This window comes from Pelophylax lessonae (assembly GCF_965119305.1).
Source record: "Pelophylax lessonae genome assembly, chromosome: 1".
NCBI classification, from domain to species: Eukaryota; Metazoa; Chordata; class Amphibia; order Anura; family Ranidae; genus Pelophylax; species Pelophylax lessonae.
Window position 1 is genome coordinate 198,100,953 of NC_138768.1, and position 25,901 is coordinate 198,126,853.

The 25,901-nt window shown below is 42.1% G+C and overlaps 1 protein-coding gene across 5 annotated transcripts in view; it reads left to right on the forward strand.

Moving 5' to 3' along the window:
• CSNK1G3 (casein kinase 1 gamma 3) overlaps nucleotides 1–20,862 on the forward strand; it is a 273,308-nt gene extending 252,446 nt beyond the window's left edge. For all 5 annotated transcript variants that reach the window (XM_082261673.1, XM_082261672.1, XM_082261674.1 and 2 more), the window contains one exon: nucleotides 19,723–20,862. In XM_082261673.1, the coding sequence (XP_082117799.1) occupies nucleotides 19,723–19,777 (55 nt within the window). In that variant the 3' untranslated portion in view covers nucleotides 19,778–20,862. The remainder of the gene's footprint in view (nucleotides 1–19,722) is intronic.
• Nucleotides 20,863–25,901: the final 5,039 nt, after the last annotated feature.

The window sequence follows — 25,901 nt, forward strand, 5'->3', positions numbered from 1 at the left end:
AGAGCCCGTTTTCAAGCGTTTATTGATTTCCATCTGGTAAGAGACCAATTCAGGTGTTTCTCACGAGGTGGCTTTGGTTTACTATGGGATTTCCGTTTTGTTTTCAGCACATGTTAAGTTATTGGCACCTTACTTCTTCCGTCTGGTAAGGAGGAATTTCACACCGTGGTGGATTTATTTTGGATTTGGATGCAAGTTTATTATCTTCACCTTCAGCCTAAATCTTCACTTTATCAATGGACACTTATGAACTTTTTTGTTTATGTACAAGTTGATTCATTTTTATGGATCACTTTTGTGTCACCAGCACATGTAATTAACTATTTAAGAAATTTATGTTATTTCAATATTTATCCCATTCATTTGGGTCTTTATTATTGTTGTTTAGCGCACCTATATACACTACACAATTGTAATATACATTCCAACTTTTTGTGGAATTCAGCAGTATTTATAACACACCTTTGTTTACATTCAAGGAGCTGTTTTGCCTGCCATAGTTTGTGTTCGTGTCAGTGGATTAGATTTTTGTGCACCTATGCCTGCTGTTACACTGTTTGTTTCTATTACACCTTTATTTTATTCTGCTCTTTTGATCTGCCACATAAGTTAATATCTAGCTCAAATTTTTTGTTTTTGCATGATTGGAGTTATGTGTAGATTTTGCTGGATAGGGTAAACTGGAAAAGAGAGTGATCATAGTTCCACAACTTGGTATATAGATGGAGTATATTTAAGATGGCTTAGCAATCTCTCAGACATGTTGGCCAAAGCATGACACCATGATCCACTTGCCAGTAAAACTGCTTTGTAACATTGCTTTTAACCACATCCTGTCTGTTCCAATTTGGACATCTCTCATACATGTAAAAATCTGCATTTTTCAATACAAAATTATTTAGAACCCCCCCCCCCCCCCCTAAACAGCATTTCTCTCTCGCTCATTGACAGACGTAGTCCTCGGTGATTCAGCACCTTCGGGTTATGTTGCCTCCACAGGAGCAGGACTAGCCACACCCTAGGGGCAGTCCCAGAGGGTATATCCTCTCTCTCTCTGCCTCAGCAAATCAGTTATTTTCTGTCTAGTTAGGAGTAAGGACCTAGATACCTTGCTGGGATCTTCGGTCCTGGCAAGATTTTTTTCTTAAAAGATTTTTTAGACAGCCTTTTTCTCCAGTGTTCCTGTGAGATCTTCAAGCAAGAAAGCTGAACTGGGCGACGGGCTGGATGTTGAGATCCGGTGGTCACCCCAGTTCAGCCTACGAGCGCGTGCAGGCCATAGCTCCGCGCTGGGTCGGCCGCGACAAAGTCCCATTAAGGGACTGACCCCGCGAGTTAAACGTCTCGCTGAAACGCCAAAGACCATGAGTCACGGCGTCCGTATCGGTCGACAGCCCTCCCGCCCCGGTGGAGAGGGGTACTGTCAGGAGTTGGTGCCCGCCTGGTTCCGGTATGGTGAGTAGTATGTTCCCCCTTTTCCCCTGACGGGTCTTGTGGTGAACGCGGGCCCCTCTCTGTATGGTAAGATAGAGTCCCCCTCTATCCTATAACATGACACAGATCCCCCTACTTTGAGTGTGATTTTATGTGCAAAGAGCCAGGAGGCTTGGTTTGGGAGCTAACAATCTATTTGTATACATGTTTAAAAGATTGTAATCAGTGGCATTCTGGGAATCTTACTGTGATAAGAATAAGGTACCTACCAGTCAGAAGCGACGGACATGTAGACTGCCTTCCTAAATCAGATCTCCAGCTATAAGCAGGCCTTCCGAACGGCCATGCGGTCCGCCAGGGCCGGTACCGCCAACCACGCCAAATCCCCATGCAGAGAGTGTTGTGTGCCCTGCAGCACACCGCTATTCAGTACAGGCCGCCGCCATTTTTTTTTGCTGGATTGCACGAGCCGCCATTTTGGCGTAGCCTCGTGTCTCCAGCATGGGGGCGGCCATGTTTGAGGTGATCCAAACACCTCGTGGAGCTAGGGGAGGCGCCGGAAGGCGTGCAGAGGGGCGGAGCCGCCTCCTTTCTTCCTGGGCAGCCAGCCAAAAGACTTCCTGTTTGTCAAGACAGCGCTGTAACCTGTTGCAGTTAACTCTGAGCATCAAGTGGTGAGCCTGGGGGTCTATCTCTCTCGATCGATAGAGATACCTAGCAGGTAACACTAAGGGGCTTTTGTGGCGCTGGGGGTCTGAAAAAAAAAAAAAAAAAAAAAAAAGTTTTTTATTTTTGAATTATATTATCCAGGAAGTGACTGGAATTATCATGGACCCTGCCACACATATTCCCCCACCTGTTTCCCTCGAGGGGGCCATGGGACCCGCCGGTGCACAGAGTGTAGAGGCATTTACAGCAATTTTGGAGTCTATGGTGGCTCGGGTGGAGGCGGCCTGTCAGGGACGGGGGTCAAGGAAGCGACCCCCGCCTACCCCTATACTATCTGACACCTCTGACTCAGATTCAGAGATGGTCACTGCAGTTGCAGGTCCCTCTGCTAGGGCTGTTACCTCAGGTAAAGCTCCCTCAGACAGTGAGGAGGACGTTTCTTCTTCCGCTATAATTCAGGAAGAAGCATTGGTGGACGCACTAGTTGTGGCAGTGCAGGAAACCTTAAAAATTGAGGTTTTACCAGCAGAAGCAACTGAAACAGAGATTCCTTTTGGTACTAACAAGCCCATCAAAACGGTGAAGGTTTTTCCTGTACCCAAGTGTTTTGGTAATAAGATTAAAGGAGAATGGGAGCATTCTAAACGTACCTTTACTATTTCCAAGCGTATTGCTAGACGCTATCCGTTTGAGGAATCCATCATTAAGAAATGGACGGTACCACCAGTGGTGGATCCACCTATTTCCAGGCTGAATAAAGCCACGGTTATCCCAGTGGAGGACACTTCGTCCTTTAAGGATCCGGTGGATCGAAAGATAGAAGCAGAGTCCCGCACTATCTTCTCTCTGATAGGGTCAGCATTTAGACCAGTAATTGTTATTGGTCTAGTTTCCCAAAAAATTACGGAATGGGCGAGAATGGTACGCCAAGACCTTAGGGGAAAAGATATTCCCCAGGAGACATCTGATTTGATGGAACAGATTATACAAGGGCTACAGTTTAAATGTGACGCAGCCTTGGACACTACTCCCCTATTAGGGCATGCATCTATGTCAGCGGTTATCCTCAGACGTGTGCTGTGGTTAAAATGCTGGTCAGCTGACCTAGGTTCCAAAAAGACCTTGACAAATCTCCCCTTTCAGGGGAATCGTCTATTTGGGGCCACCCTAGATGAAATCATTAAGGATGCCACTGGGGGCAAGAGCACTTTTTTGCCACAGGCTGCTAAAGCTAAGGGACCTCGCAACAAGCGAGGACCTTTCTTTACCGCCCATAAAGGGCGCCCGGCTGGTACAAGCGGGAAAGGCAAGACTCCTCCAGGAGGGTTCAAGAAGGGCTGGTCGGACAAACAGAGGACCAACTCAGCCAAACCCGAAGCAAAGGAGTACACAGCCTGAAGGTGCGCCCCCACCCGGTTTCAGGGTGGGGGGACGTTTTCACCGGTATTCAGGACATTCGATCGAGCATCAACTACTACTACCGGTGCGATTCTTCCCTTCCAACATTTAAGTACTACAGGGAGCGGTAGTTACCGTTCCCTGAATAGATCTTTTCCTTTACCTTTTCCTAAGATTAGTCTCAATTCCCCACAGGAATCGGATCTGGTTGACCAGACAGGCCAAGAAGCCTCTAGTCGGGTGACTTCGGTCCCTGAGGTTCAACCAGAAAAGATCACCCTTCCTGATAGGAATCAGGTATCTGATAAATGTGTGGGAACAGAAAACGACCAGACTTTCTCGGATGGTCGGGGCCAGATACCTCTAGGGACGCCTGGTTCAGATCCAATCAGCGCCAGTGGTCCTAGAAATTCTAGGCTGGCCTCGTCAAGCCGGCCTGGCCGACTTGGACATGCTAGTCGCAGACGTTCCGTGGGAACTTCGTCTCAGGGAGTGTCTGTGGTCTCAAGGACCAATTTACCATCGTGCTTTACAGTCGCTGGTTTTAATGGCCTGGCCATTGAGACCCAAGTACTGAAGGACAGAGGTTTGTCTGCTTCAGTCATTCCTACCCTTATTAAAGCAAGGAAAGCGACTTCCAGCAAGGTCTATTATCACACGTGGAAGACTTATATTGCGTGGTGCGAATCTTTAGGATTTCCTCCACGTACCTATTCGGTGACTCGAATATTGGCTTTTTTGCAACAAGGGGTTGAGCAGAAGCTAGCCTTGAGCACCATCAAGGGTCAAGTTTCAGCATTAGCAATCTTCTTTCAGAAACCTTTAGCTACCAAGTCCTTGGTGCGGAATTTCATCCAGGGGGTGCGGCACCTGGCTCCACCAGTCCGCGCGCCCTTACCGCCCTGGGATCTTAATTTAGTTTTGTCGGTTCTACAGAAACCTCCCTTTGAAAACATCAGGGAGATTCCCTTGCTTACTTTATCCCAGAAGGTGGCCTTCTTGGTGGCTATCACTTCTGCTCGCAGGGTGTCAGAACTGGCTGCATTATCATGCCAGTCCCCATACCTAGTGATTCATAGGGATAAGGTAGTACTTCATCCTAAGCCATCCTTTCTTCCTAAGGTGGTTTCAGATTTTCATCTGAATGAAGATATTGTACTACCTTCCTTGTGTCCTCAGCCCAAGCATCATCGGGAACATGCGTTGCATTCCTTAGATGTGGTTCGGGCAATCAGGGTATACCTGAAAGCTACGGAATCATTCCGTAAAACGGATTCACTTTTTGTGATCACGGATGGCCCCAGAAAGGGTTTGCCTGCATCTGCCGCGACCATTGCCAAATGGATTAGACAGACGGTGGTACAGGCTTATTCTATTAAGGGTCAGAGTCCTCCGTTCCCTGTTAGGGCGCACTCCACTCGAGCGCTCAGTACTTCCTGGGCCTTTCGCCATCAGGCGTCAGTGGTCCAGGTATGTAAGGCGGCCACCTGGTCGTCGGTACATACCTTTACAAAATTCTATAAAATTGATGTGACGGCATCGGCGGATGCCTCATTTGGCCGCAAGGTTTTGCAGGCCGCAATTTGAGGAGACCGGTGGTCTACCTCGAGGGTTTTTTTCTGTTTGAAAAAAAAAAAAAAAAATTTTCTTTTTTTGTTGAGTCTCATCATTAAGGATGAGCATTGTAAACTTCTAGTTGGCACCGGTTGGGCCTTCTAGATTTGGATTTGATTTCCATTTTCCCACCCCTCATTGGTGATACTGCTCTGGGACTTCCCGAAGGTGCTGAATCACCGAGGACTACGTCTGTCAATGAGCGAGAGAGAAAAATTGATTTTTGTAAAATCTTACCGTAAAATCCTTTTCTCTTAGCTCATTGACAGACGTAGTACCCGCCCCTCTGTTTTTGAGTTGGGTTGGGTTAAAATCTCTAAAGACTGCTTTTTGACATAACTGATTTGCTGAGGCAGAGAGAGAGAGGATATACCCTCTGGGACTGCCCCTAGGGTGTGGCCAGAGCATTTTAATTTCCTGTCTAGTCCTGCTCCTGTGGAGGCAACATAACCCGAAGGTGCTGAATCACCGAGGACTACGTCTGTCAATGAGCTAAGAGAAAAGGATTTTACGGTAAGATTTTACAAAAATCCATTTATTTTATTTTTTTTTTTTTATGCAGAAGCTCTGAGGAATAAAACTATTGTTGCAATTTATTATTTTGCACAATATTTACCCAGTGTTTTATCAAACACAAATATTCAGGAAAATTACACTTTAATGCATTTTAGTGCATGCAAACACAATATAATACCCAAATCTTTGGTAAAATATAAAAGATGATATGCCAGGTAAATGGATATCGAACATGTCAGGCTTTAAAATAGCGTACACCTGTGGAATAGTCACAAACTACATTACCTAAAAATCGCCATAGGTTAGGCTTCAAAAGCCTTTACATATTACCATTTTATAGTTACGCAGGTGGTCTGACCCTACGATTTTTGCTCACTCTGACGTTCGTGAGGATACTTCACATGCGTGGTGTGATCACGGATATGCGCGTAGGACCTATGTGCACATTCGTTTGCGTGTGAGCACAGGGATTGTGGCGCTTTATATTTATTTATTTTTTTTTAACACGGTACCTTTTTGTTTTTTTTTTCCCGTAAACGATCTTTATTGCTTTTACAAGGGATGAATACCATCCTTTGTGTAAGCATGGGCCATGACAGGTCCTCTTTCAGGAGAAATGTGGGGTCTGTTAAACCCAGTATCTCTCTTCTGGCCTCCAAAGCATCTGATCAAACATAGATCAGGTTTGTCAGACCTGAACCGAAAGTGACGACCCTTGCGGTTTCTGATGGCACAGTGAAGTAGAAACGGAACTTCCTCCTACTTTTTGTACTTTATCCAGTGCGACCAGTCGCGTCGGTACTGGTCTCCTTTGTGGCTCTGGAGGGCCCAGTAAAGACAACTGGGGGGAATCCCCCTCCCGCCGCCTCTAAAAGTGATCGGGCAGCACTGATCGTTATATCCCCACATCCGGACAAGGATATATATATATATATATATATATATATATATATATACACACATACATACATACATTGTAATAATAAGTCGCGCTATGATATGATCAATGGAGATGTAAAGTCCATACAGTCCAAACATAAAGAAAAGATGTAATCCGGAACCAGGAACCCCAAAGGGTATAAGCTTACCAGATTGAGGTAAGGTAAAGGCGGTTTCCTTGGATAAACTTGTCACCTTGATAGTAGATCCAGGTCCACGTGAACAGTTAGCTCAATGGTCACAGGATCATGGAAGTAAAGGTAAAAGCGCAATAGCGTAAAACCTTACAAACTAATTTGATTAAACACCCCAGTGTTCGTGAAAAATGAATACTAATGTGTAAAAGAATAAACCTCCACCAATAAAATTGTTCACTGATGACAGTGAATGAAAAACATGCAAAAATTGAAATAATGATGGGTACCCCTTACCAAAGGTGATAGAGGTATAAACCAAATATAAAACGTGTTGTAGCTGAAGTCGCCTCTTACCGGACAACTTTAAACGGAAGGCAAAAAAGTGTGAGATTTGCGTGTTGAACCACCACCTTTATGGCTAGATTCGCCTCTTACCATATGGAATAAGGATTATAGCAAAACGTGCAGATCACAATTCAGTGTGAACCCAGAGCCAATGATGAAATAAACCAATAGGGGTCGCCTCTTACCAGATACAGGTAATGTTAAGCCTGTATGGTGATCCAGCATCCAAGGACCCGACTCTCTAACTGGGGTGCTGATTTCCTCAAATGGCGGAGGTATTGTCAGTGTTCACCCACGTAAAGAAAAGAGAGGCTCCCATAGCGTAAAACCATTAAAAATTTATTCACAAAATAAAATCAAAAAACTTACAGCAAGACCAGGAATGAGGAGCAATGTTTGTCAGCCGCCGGCCGGACGGCTTCGCTCGCCCGCACTCTCCGGTCGCAATCCGATGACGTCAGTACGCCGTGACCCGACGACGTTTCGTCACAGATGACGTTTTCCGTCATCTGTGACGAAACGTCGTCGGGTCACGGCGTACTGACGTCATCGGATTGCGACCGGAGAGTGCGGGCGAGCGAAGCCGCCCGGCCGGCGGCTGACAAACATTGCTCCTCATTCCTGGTCTTGCTGTAAGTTTTTTGATTTTATTTTGTGAATAAATTTTTAATGGTTTTACGCTATGGGAGCCTCTCTTTTCTTTACGTGGGTGAACACTGACAATACCTCCGCCATTTGAGGAAATCAGCACCCCAGTTAGAGAGTCGGGTCCTTGGATGCTGGATCACCATACAGGCTTAACATTACCTGTATCTGGTAAGAGGCGACCCCTATTGGTTTATTTCATCATTGGCTCTGGGTTCACACTGAATTGTGATCTGCACGTTTTGCTATAATCCTTATTCCATATGGTAAGAGGCGAATCTAGCCATAAAGGTGGTGGTTCAACACGCAAATCTCACACTTTTTTGCCTTCCGTTTAAAGTTGTCCGGTAAGAGGCGACTTCAGCTACAACACGTTTTATATTTGGTTTATACCTCTATCACCTTTGGTAAGGGGTACCCATCATTATTTCAATTTTTGCATGTTTTTCATTCACTGTCATCAGTGAACAATTTTATTGGTGGAGGTTTATTCTTTTACACATTAGTATTCATTTTTCACGAACACTGGGGTGTTTAATCAAATTAGTTTGTAAGGTTTTACGCTATTGCGCTTTTACCTTTACTTCCATGATCCTGTGACCATTGAGCTAACTGTTCACGTGGACCTGGATCTACTATCAAGGTGACAAGTTTATCCAAGGAAACCGCCTTTACCTTACCTCAATCTGGTAAGCTTATACCCTTTGGGGTTCCTGGTTCCGGATTACATCTTTTCTTTATGTTTGGACTGTATGGACTTTACATCTCCATTGATCATATCATAGCGCGACTTATTATTACAATATTCTACAGGGTGTGGTCACACTAGAAGTTGCTGCTGTTTCACTGTACTTTTCCTTTAGCGCGGTTAACATCTTTACATACATACATACATACACACACATACATACATACACACACATACATACACATATATATATATATATATATATATATATATATATATATATATATATATATATATACACACACACACACTCACAAGTGAGCACACCCCTCACATTTTTGTAAATATTTTATTATATCTTTTCTTGTGACAGCACTGGAAAAAATGACACATTTGCTACAATGTAAAGTAGTGAGTGTACAGCTTGTATAACAGTGTAAATTTGTTGTCCCCTCAAGATAACTCAACACACAGCCAATAATGTCTCAACTGCTGGCAACAAAAGAGTACACCCCCAGGTAAAAATGTCCAAATTGGGACCAAAGTGTCACTATTTTGTGTGACCACCATTATTTTCCAGCACTGCCTTAACCCTCTTGAGCATGGAGTTCACTAGAGCTTCACAAGTTGCCACTGGAGTCCTCTTCCACTCCTCCATGACGACATCACATAGTTGGTTGATGTCATGGAGGAGGTGGGTGCGATCCTCCACCTTCCATTTAAGGATGCCCCACAGTCCGTTTAAGGATGCTCAATAGGGTTTAGGTCTGGAGACATGCTTGGCCAGTCCATCACTTTTACCTTCATCTTCTTTAGCAAGGCAGTGGTCATCTTGGATGTGTGTTTGGGGTCGTTTTATGTTTTAATACTGCTTTGCGGCCCAATCCCTGAGGGGAGGGGACCATGCTCTGCTTCAGTATGTCACAGTACATGTTGGCATTCATGGTTCCTTCAATGAACTGTAGCTCCCCAGTGGCTGCAGCACTCATGCAGCCCCAGACCATGACATTCCCACCACCATGTTTGACGGTAGGCAAGACACACTTGTCTTTGTACTCCTCACCTGGTTGCCGCGACACATGCTTGACGCCATCTGAACCAAATAAGTTTATCTTGGTCTTTTTAGACCACAGGACATGGTTCCAGTAATCCATGTCTTAAGTCTGCTTGTGTTCAGCAAACTGTTTGCAGGCTTTCTTGTGTATCATTTTTAGAAGAGGCTTCCTTCTGGGAGGACAGCCATGCAGACTGATGTGATGCAGTGTGCAGCGTATGGTCTGAGCACTGAAAGGCTGACCCTTCACCCCTTCAACCTCAGCAGCAATGCTGGCAGCACTTATAAGTCTTTTTCCTAAAGACAACCTCTGGATTTGACGCTGAGCAAGTGCACTCAACTTCTTTGATTGATCATGGCGGTGGAACCTGTCCTGTTAAACTGCTGTATGGTCATGGCCACGGTGCTGCAGCTCAGTTTTAGTGTCTTCGCAATCTTCTTATAGCCTAGGCCATCTTTATGTAGAGCAACAATTCTTTTTTTCAGATCCTCATAGAGTTCTTTGCCATGAGGTGCCATGTTGAACTTCCAGTGACCAGTATGAGAATGAGAGCGATAACATCAAATTTAACACACTTGCTTCCCATTCACACCTGAGACCTTGTAAAACTAACGAGTCACATGACACTGGGGAGGGAGAATGGCTAATTGGGTCCAATTTGGGGACCTAACTTGGGGGTGTACTCAATTTTGTTGCTAGCAATTTAGACATTAACCACTTTAGCCCCAGAGGATTTGGCTGCTCAAAGATCAGGCCCTATTTTGCGATTCGGCACTGCGTTACTTTAACAGACAATTGGGCGGTCGTGCGACGCTGTACCCAAACAAAATTGACGTCCTTTTTTTTCCCCCACAAATAGAGCTTTCTTTTGGTGGTATTTGATCATCTGTGCGATTTTTATTTTTTGCGCTATAAACAAAGAGCGACAATTTTGAAAAAATATTTTTCACATTCTTTTATATGAAATTCAAAAAAAAAAAAAATGTAAAAATCTAAATTTTTAACATTTTAGGCCAATTTGTTTTCTGCTACATATTTTTGGTAAAGAAAAATCACAATAAGCGTATTTTGATTGGTTTGCGCAAAAGTTATTGCGTTTACGAACTACGTGGAAGATTTGTAATTTTTATTTTTTTAAACTAGTAATGGCGGCGATCTGCGATTTTTATTTGCAGATCTGCGACTTTGCGGCGGACAGATCGGACCCCTAACTGACATTTTTTGACAAATAACACTTTTAGGGGTACCAGTGACATTACTACAGTAATCAGTACTATAAATATGCACTTACTGTAAAAATGACACTGGCAGGGAAGGGGTTAACTGTATTGGTGATCAAGGGGTTAAATGTGACCCTAGGGGCGTGATTCTGTCAGGGGGCGTGGCTTGTTAGATCATCACAGAGACATGCGATCCTATATAGCAGGATCACATAGCCTCTGTGATCATCTAAGGGAGAATGACAGACGGCTGTGTTTACATCAGCCGTCTGTCTTTCTCTCTCAGCTGTGGGAGATCACGAGTGACCGGCGGCCATTGGAGCGCACTGGCTCCCCAGCTGAAGAGCGCACTCGTCCCGTAGAGTCTCCTATGCCAGCGACGTTGTATTGCGTCGCTTTGCACAGGAGCCGCTGCCTGCCTCAGTAAAACTGCAGTAGGTGGTCGTTATGTGTTTAATGGCTGTGTGTTAAGTTATTTTGAGGGGACAGCAAATTTACACTGTTATACAAGTTGTACAGTCACTACTTTACATTGTAGCAACGTGTCATTTCTTCAGTGTCGTCACATGAAAAGATATAATAAAATATATACAGAAATGCGAGGGATGTACTCACTTTTGTGAGATACTGTGTGTGTGTGTGTGTGTGTGTGTGTGTGTGTGTGTGTGTGTGTGTGTATATATATATATATATATGTATATATATATATATATATATATATACACACGTATATATATATATATATACACACACACACACTTTATAATAGAAAAAAAATTAAATTTGGCTGCTTTATTGATACCCCCCCCCCCCCCCCCCCCGGTTTTTGAATACATTAAGGAAGTGTTAAAAAAAAAAAAACACACACACGTCAAGTTTGTTTCTACTTTTTTTTCCTAGTTGTTGAGGTTTTCCCTCGCTTTCTTCCCCATTGATATAGGTACAAGAAGTGGTGGGCATGGTTATCACTAGGGCAGAGGGGCACAGACGATAAGAAAACATTTAGAGAAGTCCTAACCCTTCCCATTCTTTTAAAAAAATATATAAAAAAACAACAGCAAAAAAAAAAAAGTAAACAAATAGTTTGTTTTTATTTGAAACCTCTTTGGAGAGGTTTCCCATCACATATGGTGCTGGAGGAGGTAGGGGTAATTATATCCAGCAAGGACATAGGCAGAAAAAAAAGGCCTGCATAGGGTTTAACCTTTTTTCTTTCTATCTAAAAGTTTTTACTAGACCTGGGATTTTAATGTCTGAGTCGCTAATACTGTCCTGCCCTGTTCACACATTACTTAGATTGAAAATAAAAATTCTAATCTGGACAGTCGATCCACAAATAATATTTCTATATTATGTGCTGTTCCCATTGCTTTCAAAATTAATAAAAGCGAATATAAGAACCCAATAGGTTCTGAACCCGCGCAAATCAATAACTGTGCTCTTAAATTATAAAATACATATCGCCATAGTGAATAAACAATAGGAAATAGTCAAATACATACTAATTTAAATGATAGAATATACATAAAGTCCATATATAAACCCACACGTGAATAACTTCCTCAAAGAGTATAGGAAAGGTTCCTCTCCACCAGCATGCAGATGCACTATACACTCACCAGACTTGATTGACACTTATTACTGGGAGTTAAATTGCGCATATGGGAAAATCCAAGGTGTCATACATGAGGTCACAGGAACTAATTCAATTTGCTATATTACCATTTAGGAATCCTTGCGTGGTAACATATGAAACGGCCACTAGAGGCCAGTACCAATTAACATCATGATCAAAGAGTTTTTTTTCTTTTTCTATAAACTTGATTTTAGGTTTTATAATTGTTAGATGACAAATATATAAATGAAATATTTTATGATAGAGTATTTTAGAACTAATTTGCATATTTATAGCTGCATAATAATTAAGGATGGCTTAGGATTTAACCACTTAAGCCCCGGAGGATTTTCCTGCTAAAAGACCAGGGGGTATTTTGCGATTCGGCACTGTGTGACTTTAACGGACAATTGCGCGGTCGTGCGACGCTGTACCTAAACGAAATTTGACGGCCTTTTTTTCCCACAAACAGAGCTTTCTTTTGGTGGTATTTGATCACCTGTGCGATTTTTTGATCACGCGCTATAAACAAAAAAAGAGCGACAATTTTGCAAAAATAGCAATATTTTTCACATTTTTTTATATGAAATTCCCCCCCAAAAAAATGTAAAAATCAAAATTTTTTAAAATTTTTGGCCAATTTGTTTTATGCTACCTATGTTTGGTAAAAAAAATCGCAAAAAGCGTATTTTGATTGGTTTGCGCAAAAGTTATCGCGTTTACTAACAAAGGGAAAGATTTTTGTCATTTTTTGTTGTTGTTTTTTTTTTAACGCGTAATGGCGGCGATCTGCGATTTTTTTTTTTGTGGTACTGCGACATTGCGGCGGACAGATCGGACCCTTGACTGACATTTTTTACACTTTTGGGGTTACCAGTGACATTTCTACAGTAATCTGTGCTATACATATGCACTGTTACTGTAAAAATACACTGGCAGTGAAGGGGTTAACTTTATTTGGGAGGGAGGGGCTGTGTGTGTCCCTAGGGGCGTGGTTTCTACTGTGATTGGCTGTGGCTCTAGCTGTAAGGACACTGATCAACGGATCTACATACTAGATCCGAGTGATCAGTGTCTTTACAGCGAGGAGAATGACAGGCAGCTTGTTTACACAAGCTGCCTGACATTCTCCCTCTCCCCCGACGATCGCCGAGTGGCCGGCGGACATCGGGTCCGCTGGTCACACGCGCGGGGGGGTCCGTGACCGCGCGGGAGCGGGAGCGCGCCTCCGCGGGCGCGCGCTCGCTCCCCAGACCCTCCCAGGCTAGTGACGTTAATTAACGTCACTCTGCCTGGCAGGGGCTGACTGCCGCAGTAAATTTACTTGCGGCGGTCGGCAAGCGGTTAATCAGATTGGCCCAGGCTGGTTAGGAACTATATAAAAATGGTCAGACATACAAGCACGTAACACCTGAGGATTTCATACATAGACTGACGAAGCCGCGTTGGGTGGTGTTTGCAAAGTAATTTCCGGTCAGCTGGAATACAGGTGGAGCACAAACTGGCGATTCCTATACAATACATGCTGATCCCTGTCTTCTTTGTAAGTGCAATACAACCTTCTTTTTTAATAAATTATTTTGATAAATTATTTTGAATTACTGCACCATGAGAGGGTTTCTTCCTCTCCCTCGCTATATGGCAACAATGGAGCTTTGAATACACTATTTATATACACATTGAATGGATGAATGCAGCATATTGAATTCATTCCTGTGACCTCATTTATGACATCTTAGATTTTCCCATATGCGCAATTTAACTCCCCGTAATAGGGGTCAATCAAGTCTGGTGAGTGTATAGTGCATCTGCATGCTGGTGGAGAGGAACCTTTTCTATAGTCACTGAGGGCGCTATTCACCTGTGGAATATATATGGACTTCATAATTTTTATGTATTTTCTATCATTTAAATGAAGATGTATTTACAGTATCTTACAAAAGTAAATACACCCCTCACATCTTTGTAATTTTGTTATATCTTTTCATGTGACAACACTGAAGAAATGACTCTTTGCTACAATGTAATGCAGTGAGTGTACAGCTTTCAGTGTAAGTTTGCTGTCCCCTCAAAATAACTCAACACAAACCCATTAATGTCTAAACCGCTGGCAACAAAAGTGAGTACACCAATAAGGTAAAATGTCCAAATTGAGCCCAATTAGCCATTTTCCATTACCGGTGTCATGTGACTCGTTAGTTTTACAAGGTCTCAGGTGTGAATGGGGGAGCAGGAGTGTTAAATTTGGTGTTATTGCTCTCGCTCATACTGGTCACTGGAAGTTCAACATGGCACCTCATGGCAAAGAACTCTGAGGATCTGAAAAAAAAAAAATTGTTGCTCTACATAAAGATGGCCTAGGCTATAAGAAGATTGCCAAGACCCTGAAACTGAGCTGCAGCACGTTTTGGCCAAGACCATATAGCGGTTTACCAGTACAGGTTCCACTCAGAACAGGCCTCTCCATGGTCGACCAAAGAAGTTGAGTGCACATGCTCAGCGTCCTATCCTGAGGTTGTCTTTGGGAAATAGACGTATGAGCACTGCCAGCAGTGCTGCAGAAGTTGAAGGGGTGCAGGGTCATCCTGTCAGTGCTCAGACCATATGCTGCACACTGCATCAAATTGGTCTGTATGGCTGTTGTCCCAGAAGCAAGCCTCTTCTTAAGATGATGCACAAGAAAGCCTGTTAACTGTTTGAAGACAAGCAGACAAAAAGCATGGATTACTGGAACCATGTCCTGTGGTCTGATGGGACCAAGATAAACTTACTTGGTTCAGATGGTGTCAAGTGTGTGTGGCGGCAACCATGTGAGGAGTACAAAGACAAGTGTGTCTTGCCTACAGTCAAGCATGGTGGTGGGAGTGCTTTGGTCTGGGTCTGCATGAGTGCTGCCGGCACTGGGGAGCTACAGTTCATTGAGGGAACCATGAATGCCAACATGTACTGTGACATACTGAAGCAGAGCATTATCTCTCCCCCCTCCCCCCCCTACTTCGGAGACTGGATCGCAGGGCAGTATTCCAACATAACGACCCCAAACACACCTCCAAGACGACAACTGCCTTGCTAAAGAAGCTGAGAGTAAAGGTGATGGACTGACCAAGCATGTCTTCAGACCTAAACCCTATTAAGCATCTGTGGGGCATCCTCGAGCGGAAGTTGGAGGAGCACAAGGTCTCTAAAATCTACCAACTCTGTGATGTCGTCATGGAGGAGTGGAAGAGTACTCCGGTGGCAACCTGTGAAGCTCTGGTGAACTCCATGCCTAAGAAGGTTAAGGCAGTGCTGGAAAAATAATGGTGGCCACACAAAATATTGACACTTGAGCCCAATTTCGACCATTGCACTTGTGGTGTACTCAGTTTTGTTGTCAGCAGTTTAGACATTAATGGCTGTGTGTTGAGTTGTTTTTAGGGGACAGCAAATTAACACTGTTTTACAAGCTGTACATTCACTACTTCACATTGTAGCAAAGTGTAATTTCTTCAGTGTTGTCACATGAAAAGATATAATAAAATATTTACAAAAATGTAAATTAAAAAAAGTGAGGGGTGTACTCATTTTGTGTGATGCATATTACCATAGTGAACAATAGTGACTAGACCAATAAATACATTATTTTATGATGTAAGAGCGCAGTTTCTTTGTTTTCACTTTTAAAATGAATGACTACAGGGTTTGTACACAATTTCCTAATACTACTACACAATATATGAATGTACCTTTTTATCTCCTCTTGTCTGCTCTTTCCAGAATTAACCTTCAAAATCAGAACAGTGACTCATCCCTTATAGACTGGGGGAGCCAATCAGCTGGTCTGGCGGCCGCAATTGCCCATGGGCACATGCTATCGGTTCCCGTGAAGGCAGAACAGCAGTTTGCCGTTCTAGACACGGCAAACCGCTGTTCTGTCAGTAATGATCACACCCAGGGATCCTACTATTTAGAAACGCAGGTCTCTTTGTTCTTTCAGCAAGCGCATCCCCTACACAGTTATAAAGCACCCACTAGGGACACATTTAACCCTTTGATCGCCCCTGGTGTTAGCCCCTTCCCTGCCAGTGTCATTAATACAGTAACAGTTCATATTTTTTGCACTGATTTCTGTATTAATGTCACTGGTCCCCCCCCCCAAAGTGACAAAAATGTCAGGGGTCCGATCTATCCGCCGCAATGTTTCAGTCCTGCTAAAAACCACTGATCGCCGCCATCACTAGTAAAAAAACACAAACAAATAAAAATGACAAATCTTTCCCTTAGTTTGTAGACGCGATACCTTTTGCGCAAACCAATCAATATACACTTGTTGGGATTTTTTTACCAAAAATATGTAGCAGAATACATATTGACCTAAAATGATGAAACAATTTGATTTTTAATTTTTTTTTGATTGGGAATGGTATATAGCAGAAAGTAAAAAATCGTTTGTTTTTTTCCCTCAGAGTTGTTGCTCTTTTTTTTTTGTATAGTGCAAAAAATAAAAATCGCAGAGGTGATCAAATACCACCTAAAGAAAAAGAGAGAAAGGAGGCGCAAACACCTAGTGCATTTCCCGTGGTCACTGTTTGCAAAATCTTAATAAAATGCCAAATGCATACTCACAGACATGAAGATGATAAAATCGTGTTACAAGAATCCACCATTTGTGAACTGGAACAAGTCCTTCAATCAGGACCGATAACGCGTTTCGGGGGTCAAGCCCCCTTCCTCAGAGCAGCAAATTAAACAGTTTTAAAAAAAATAACTTTCTTGTTTAACGTGACCGACACATCACACACTGTATTCCTTCTTGCCATCGTGAAACACAGATGCCACTGACTTTTTTACATTAAGAACTGACACCATGAATAGACTTAATTAGCAAGAAAACACATTTGGAGTTTACTTGCATATGAGTCGAGTTTCAAGCATTGTTAGAGATTTTTTTGAATATCTTCAATAAACATTAACACAAGGGAGTACTGGTAAAAAAAAAAGGCTCAGGGATTCAAGTAGGTAAAAGAAGCCCCTCTATAACCACAATATGATGATCAAATGGACACATGCAAATATTTTTCGCTAAGTACCACTATATATAATATAGCCTCACAAAATACTGCATACAATTTCTCAGTAAAATTTTCCTTACCTTTTGCCACACATGCCAAAAATAAACTGTTTTACTGTAGATTGCTTAACCATAAATACAAAATTCTTCCAACTTTGCACTGGTAACAATGGAGGGGAAATATACTTGTAAAATAACCTATAGGTGCCATACATTATGAAAAATTGTGTAATTAATATTAACATGTGTAGCAGATCAGAATCCTTTCTCGTCACTTCCTTTTGTCCTAATCAAAAGCAATGCTCTCAACTTTACTATGTTTTAGATCATTTATTCTTGTCCTATATTGTATCTAAGAAAATTGTGGCTTTTGTATGTCATCGATTGCTGCCACCATGACTTGTCAATTGGCATTCATCGAAAATTGGCTTTTTTTTTTCTCAAAAGGGACAGCCTTTATGTTTGTCAATTTTTAGATTCTCTTAAAGAATAAAAATGGACTAAATGTGATTTTGCAATATTTGATGGTTTTCAACAGTCACTTTTTTCTTGGGATATATGTCTCATAAGTTAAGAGAGCTGCTAAGAATGATCACTTCACAGCATATTTCATTCATTGTTTTCACTGGTCACGTATTAAAGTCCACAATATTTTATTACACTTAAGACATTTGTCTGAAACAATGCTGTTATCAGAGCAGGCCGCACTTGTAAAAGACCTTTCCATATGAAGAAGATTAAAGATGGACTAAATCCAGGAGCTAGATGCTTTAGTTTAATAGTTTGCCACATTACACAACTATAGAAGAAGTTCACTCTATAGCAGTTCAAATAACGCCTAAATCCATGTGTTTTATCTTTGAAATTGTAACCTGGTTTGAAAATTGTACAGCATACAATTTACCAGCAAATGTTTATCTCAGTCCAGTGACTTGAAAGTTCACATATATTTGTCTTCCTTGATAACTAAAGCTAAATATGTGAACTGGTCTAATGTTTGAATGAAGGTTCTCAGCAGGCCACCATTTTTAAAGCCTAGTAGTCATAATGATCTTCTAGAACCATTTTCAACACCCATTTTTAAAATCTAAAATTATCAGTCACCTAAATTTTAGTTGCAAGTACATTCATAAAGTTTTTTATGCAATATGCCTCTGTTAAACATTTAACTAATTGCTAAGGCAATGAAGATGGAGACCTTACTGGGGGTTTATTGTATGTTCCCCAAATTCTATTCTGTTTCTATTTATAGTCAGCATGTAATTGTATAAAGTTTACTAGTAGTTTAAATACTTTTTTTTTTTTTTCATCCTACAGAATAGAAAAATTATTAGTCTTTAAAGGATAAGTTCACCTTAAAAAAAAAAAAAAACAATTATAAAAAAAAAAAAAATTATAAATGCACATATTTCTGCAGGTAAAACATTTTTTTTTTTCAGGAGCCTGCAGCGCATTGCACTCGCGAACAGAATATCACTGGTGCAAATGGCAGGCTCTTAGTACAGCTATCTGCCAATTCCTCTCGTACGGGCATACAGTTACTGAGGAGCAGGTGGAATGAAACTACAAGAGTGCTCCTCAGTGTCCTTGCAGTTCCCTATGAGCTACAAGTCATCTGCCCTGGTGGAAGATGAGACTTGTAGTTCATTCATTCACAGATCACTGTTAATGTATGATGCTGCTGTGCGGTCAAATTGTGACCGGTGGTGCACGGAGATGCCCTGCCTGCTTTCACAAGGGGGGGGAATCGTGGTGCAAGCAGGTGCTCTTTAATAACATGCTACACCCTAAGTACTGGTGTGGCGTGTTTCTAAAGGTAAACTTATCCTTTTAAGTTATAATTGAGCAGAAAAGCAAATATTGAGCAAAGGGTTGGAAATATGTATATGCTTCCAAGAAACCCCTTCAGTTTTTGAACTAAAACTATCTGTAGAGGAGCTTTACCTGTGCTGCCATTCTAATCCCCAATCATGTCTTCCATTTCATTGATGAATTGAGCCTGCTCAATGGTGTTTTCAGTAGTGCATTAAATCTTTTGCGGTTGGGGGCTCTCATGAGATCTGACCAGCATCTTATACATTGGTCTACTACTGTTCCACCACAAGAGAAGAAAATTCTCTTTGGTCTAAGATTTGCTCTTTTTTTTTATATATTTTTTTAAATGATCGTCCTTCCATTTTGACTTAGTTTTATGTTTTGTTCATTGCCTACATGAAGTGCATGTGTGAATCTGAATCAGTTTGTGGCTTTCACTTAGTTGTTTATGCTGAAGAACGTCTATGTTATGCATGCCCAGTCCTATTCATACAGAATCCAAAGTCTTCTTTACGAAGATATTTCTTTCTTTGTTATCCAACTTTAATTTCCACTCTTTTTTTTTTTTTTTTTTTTTTATAGGTGCTGTTGCTTTTTCAAGAGGAGGAAAAGGAAAACCATTCAGCGTCACAAATGACTCTGGAAAAGGGCAGACCATGGGGAATTACTCACTTGTTCATCTGCTGTCCTGTGATAACACAAAAAGAAATCATCTCCACAATGACCATGTTTCGTTATTTTCTTCCCCCCTTTTACAGCATCATGTTCCCATGCTTCTGTCTTACATACATTTTATGATGTCCAACCTCTAGAAGCTTTAAAGTTTTGTCAAAATAGAATTCTTTACAGTAAATGGACCAATTCTGTGGTACAGATATAAGTTACTGTTTTCAGCCAAATGCAGTTTTACCACCACTGGAAACTGCTAGCTGTTCATAGATGGATAAGTCGTCAACAAGCTTTTTCACATGCAAACAGTGGCTAAGGATTTTCTGCTAAAGCTTTAAAATAACACACTAAAAGCCTTCCCTTTGGTGATTTGCAGTTCAATATTGGCCGATATTTACAGTATTACTGAAATGGTACTGTTAATCAGTAGTTAGCCTTACCTTTCTCTCTCATTGTTAAAAAGGTACAACCACTGCCCAGAGGTACACAGGACGAACCTGTCTGGACGTGACTGCGGATAATGTACAAAAACAGTCCGACACAGACTCCTAAGCAGTAAATATAATAGTTGTTGTACCTCTCGCAGTGATGGAGAGAACTAGAAACAACAAGGACGGTAGTCCTGAATGTACATGATGTAATTTGTGCTTCTTGGTAATGTGTTTTGGTAACAAAAAAAAAAAAAACACTTAAAAATATTATTCAACTGATGTAAGTTAACACTACATGAAGGAGTCGGAGGTTAGGAATTACTAAAATAATCCTATGGTAGCTGGAAGGCACTTTGCATACTGCTTGATGGAGAAGAGAATATTACTCCGTTTAGTTGAAAATTTTAAATCTGTCATGTGATAGGTGTATAAAACCATTTTACTCTTCAGCACAAAGCAGCTGAGTTGATGGGTGCTTCACTTGTCGTGTGTTTGCCTGCAGTTAGCTGATGCTTTCAGAATCGTTCTCAACCCAACTTTGTAGTAGAGCATGGTGGAAAGCATTGGCAACACTTCTCCATTATTTTCTTCTGGTTTCAAAGAAGTGTCTGCTTTTTTTTTTTTTGATGGAGCGGAGTGATTTCTCAGTAACAAATTTGAGGTTTGTCTGACATCAACTTCAAAGTCCAGCAGTAATGTTCTGATCCAGAACCTTGTAGCTTCTAAGCGGTGAAGCCATGATAATTGTCTTTATTGCATTTAACTGCATTTTTTTTTTTTTTTCGTTTTGTTTAAGGGAACTGGCTAGAACAAATTTTTTTTTACCAAACTCTGGTTAATTTATGTCAAAGTATAAATCCAAAAGTCTCCTAGCTCAAACTTTTTTTTTTTTTTTCTTGTCTATCAGCACACGCTCTATGGCTAACTTATTTATTTTTTAAGTCTGGTTTGTGGTAACATAAATCATTGTTTATTGTTGCAAATAGATAAATGCACATCTTTGAGTTCATTATTGCATTTACAGGGATTTTAATTGTCATTTGTAACTTATTTTGTTAACAACCAAGAGTGCAGTGCTTATTTTTGATGGTTTATGCGCTCACTTAAAAACGCTGAAAAGTTATTGATGTGATGGTTGTTTTTTTTTTTTTTTTTCTTCCCCACTGTCGCTGTACATTTTTTGTTTTATTTTTGTTCATTGGTCAAATACATTAATTTCATCCCTCTGTCAATGACATAATCCGTACTGCAGTTCTCAGTCTGCCTTGTTTGTGTTACTGTCTTAATCTCAAGAATGATATATATATATATAAATACATATATATTTTTTTTCGTTATGAAAGATGAGAGTTGTGGCCATTCTAATGTGAAATCACTTCTGTCTCTACAGTATTTGACCAAATTTTATTGCACCATATTGTAAATACATGCAGCAACTTGTGTTTCTTATATAATACACCTGTTTATTTTGTTTTCTTGTTAGATCTTTCTTTTTTGTGGAGAGAAGAAGCTATTTGGCCTGTACAGTGTTTATATGATCTAAACTCATCACACATAACAAGAAAATGTGTATATTAATCCAATTGTGGACTTCAGATATTTAAAATACAAAACCCTTTATTTGCTGCAATGACCAGTATGTAGACATTTGCTTATTAGCAATATTTAAGTGCTCCGTTTGCTGCCATGTAAAGGGGAGTCTCTCTTTGGCAGCACTAACTGGTCAATAATAGGTAATGCAGGTATGTTCAGGTTAAGCCAACAATGTTTTGCATTTATATGCTTTTTCCCTGTCTATACTAATGAAGTCAACATTGCCTGAATGTTAAAATAATGGAAAAAAAATCCCTGTTTAAAAGTATGTAACTGAAATAAAAAATAAAGGTAGTTTTTTTAACTTGCTTTTTTTTTCTTTTTATGCTGTTGCTTATGAGCAGTGCTGTGGATTTTTTTCTTTTTTTTTTCTTTTTTTAGCTCAAAGGTAAAACAAAACGAAAAAACTAAAAGTGCTCAACCTGAAATCTAAATCTCACAATATGCAAAACTGTTAAAAGAAGCCTGTAAAGATAAAATATAAGACCAGGGATTGCCTTTAAAGGTGTGTTCTCTCTGGGCCTGTCATCCTGTTTTAGGCTTTACTACTGTTGTCTGGTGTGTGTTAGCTTTTAAAATGCTAATAGTTTATTTTTATCAGTTAACAAAATGGAATGTATATGAACAGAAGATAGATCAAATCAAATTCATATTTGGTGTGACCACCCTTTGCATTCGAAACAGCATAAATTCTTCTAGGTACTCTTGCCAGTGGTGTATTAAGGTTTTCTGCTGCCCTAGGCCTGAATAAACTTGTGCACCCTCTAATTTAAATATGACCCACTCCTTCCTGTAAAGGCAACACCCTTTCCTGTTTATGACCCGCCCTGTCAGCTGTAAACCACAGACCACAGCCTCATCAGTGCCCATCGGTTCAGCCACCTCATCAGTGCCCATCGGTTCAGCCACCTCATCAGTGCCCATCGGTTCAGCCACCTCATCAGTGCCCATCGGTTCAGCCACCTCATCAGTGCCCATCGGTTCAGCCACCTCATCAGTGCCCATCGGTTCAGCCACCTCATCAGTGCCCATCGGTTCAGCCACCTCATCAGTGCCCATCGGTTCAGCCACCTCATCAGTGCCCATCGGTTCAGCCACCTCATCAGTGCCCATCGGTTCAGCCACCTCATCAGTGCCCATCGGTTCAGCCACCTCATCAGTGCCCATCGGTTCAGCCACCTCATCAGTGCCCATCGGTTCAGCCACCTCATCAGTGCCCATCGGTTCAGCCACCTCATCAGTGCCCATCGGTTCAGCCACCTCATCAGTGCCCATTTGTTCAGCCACCTCATCAGTGCCCATTTGTTCAGCCACCTCATCAGTGCCCATTTGTTCAGCCACCTCATCCGTGCCCATCGGTTCAGCCACCTCATCCGTGCCCATCGGTTCAGCCACCTCATCCGTGCCCATCGGTGCTGCCTTATCGGTCCAGCCCCATTAGTGCCCATCCATGCAGTTTCAGTACCCACCATTGCCACCTCATCAGTGCCCATCGGTTCAGCCACCTCATCAGTGCCCATTTGTTCAGCCACCTCATCCGTGCCCATCGGTTCAGCCACCTCATCCGTGCCCATCGGTTCAGCGACCTCATCCGTGCCCATCGGTTCAGCCACCTCATCCGTGCCCATCGGTGCTGCCTTATCGGTCCAGCCCCATTAGTGCCCATCCATGCAGTTTCAGTACCCACCATTGCCACCTCATAAGTGGCCAACAGAGCAGCATATTGGCGCCCATCAATGCAGCCTATTAGCACCAATCAGTGCAGCTTATCAGTGCCACCTCATCAGTGACCATTATTGCATCTTTATCAGTACCCATTAGTACAGCCTTATGTCACTGGATTAGTAAGATTACTCCTTTCTTTTAAGATTTTTGGACTTGTGTTTGCTGCCACTGATTGTAATCATAGGATTATTTTACTTATTTGTATAATGCCTAGGAAGTCCATAGACATTATACAAATAAGTGAAATAAACAGTGGCAGCAAACACAAGTCCAAATATCTTATAAGATTGGAGTAATCCTACTAACCCAGTGACATGTTGCAAAAGCACATATTAGGAGAGCAAGTCCAAAATATTATTGCAATCACATACAATAAGTCTTAATTGTATATGATGCAATTCAGTATGCTCGCTCAAGGACAAGAATGTTTAAATAAATGAAATTATAATAATGACATGATACCACCTGCCATACCTGGCGGCGGAGGAGGGTAGGAGCATTAGTCTGCAGTGCCACACTTATTAGCATTGGCGGCCATCGGGCCAGTTGTATTAAGTGTGGTTGGCGGCCTGAGGTCTGTCCAAATGTCCTCAGCCGGTATTATCCCAGCAGGTAGCATTGTGACCGCTTTATGGGGGTGCCAGACTGATTTGCCTCCAGCCCAGCTCACCCCATATGACTGGCACTATACTTAAATAGTTACATAGTTTGTGAGGTTGAAAAAAGACATCAGTTCAACCTATTGTGTGTGTGTGTGTGTGTGTGTGTGTGTATGTGTATGTGTTTGCTGTTAACCGTAGATTGTATACCCCTGTATATTGTGGTCTCTAAGGTGCCCATCTAATAGTTTTTTGAAACTATCGATGCTCCCTGCTGATACGACTGCTTGTGGAAGTGAATTCCACATCCTTACAGCTCTGACAGTGAAGAACCCCTTACGTATTTTAAGGTTAAACCGTTTTTCCTGAGTGGCCACGTGTCTTATTGAATTCCCTTTCTCTGAAAAGTTTGTTCCTTATGCTAGGGTCGCCAGTACAGTATTTGTACATTGATATCATATCCCCCCTCAGGCGTCTCTTCAGAGAGAAGAAGTTCAGTGCTTGTAGTCTTTCCTCATAGCTGATGTCCTCCATTTCCCTAATTATTTTTGTTGCCCTTCTCTGGACTCTCTCCAGTTCCAGCACATCCTTTCTGAGGACCGTTGCCCAGAACTGGACAGCATGCTTCAGATGTGGCCGGACCAGAGTCTTGTAGAAAAAAGTGTAGCGCAAGCCAGCGGGAACCTTTTTCATGTGGGAGTTGGGAGGAGGCTGTTTTTTTTTTCCTTCATGTGGAGTGCAGATTTTTTGCTGCCCCCCCTGAAAATTGCTGCCCTAGGCCTTGTCGGCCTAGGCCAAGGTGCAGCACTGATTCTTGCACAAGTTTTTGAAGAAACACAGCAGGTAGGTTGTTCCAAACATCTTGAAGAACTAACCACAGATCCTCTGTGGATGTAAGCTGCCTCAAATCTTTCTCTCTTCATGTAATCCCAGACAGACACGATGTTGGGATCAGGACTCTGTGGGCCAGTCCACCTCCAGGACTCTGTGTTTTCCTAATGCTGAAGATGGTTCTTATTGACATTGGCTGTATGTTTGGGGGTTGTTGGCCTGCTGCAGGATACATTTGGGGCCAATCTCATTGCTCTCTGATGGTATGGCATGATGGATAAGTATTTGCCTGTATTTCTCAGCATCAAGGACAACATTGATCCTGACCAAATCTAAAAATCCATTTGCAGACATGGAGTCCAAACTTGCAACAGTCCAGAGAACCTGTTGCCATTTTCTCTTACGTCCTCTGATAGACACAGCTCTCAATGCTTCTTCACTAGTGGGTTATGCACCATCTACAGGAGTAGACTAGGCAGTGAAAAACTTTCACTCGACACGCCTATAGGGGCTGTCCCTCACGACATAACCCCAGACACACCGTGCTCTAAAATCAGTTTCTTGCTGCCTAGTTGAGGAGTAGGACCTAGGTTCCCTGCTGGGACTTCGGTCTAAGGTTGTATTTTCTTTTGAGAATGTTTGTTTCTCTTTACTCACTATTGCTAGCTAGTGTCAGGGGGATCCTCCTGGTGAACTACAAGCGACAGCCGGGCTGAGGTTTCGCACTGAATAATTTTAGATCCTTACGGCCTCCCAGCCTGGGCAACGAGTGTGAGCAGGTTTTGGTCCGCCGAGGCAGTGGATGGGTACGAGCCTGCAAGCGGTTGGTTCGCCGGGGCGCATCGATCTGGAACGCCCTGAGTCGCCGCGTACCCCTTTCTAGCTGGCAGCACCCCCACTCAGGGTGGGAGGC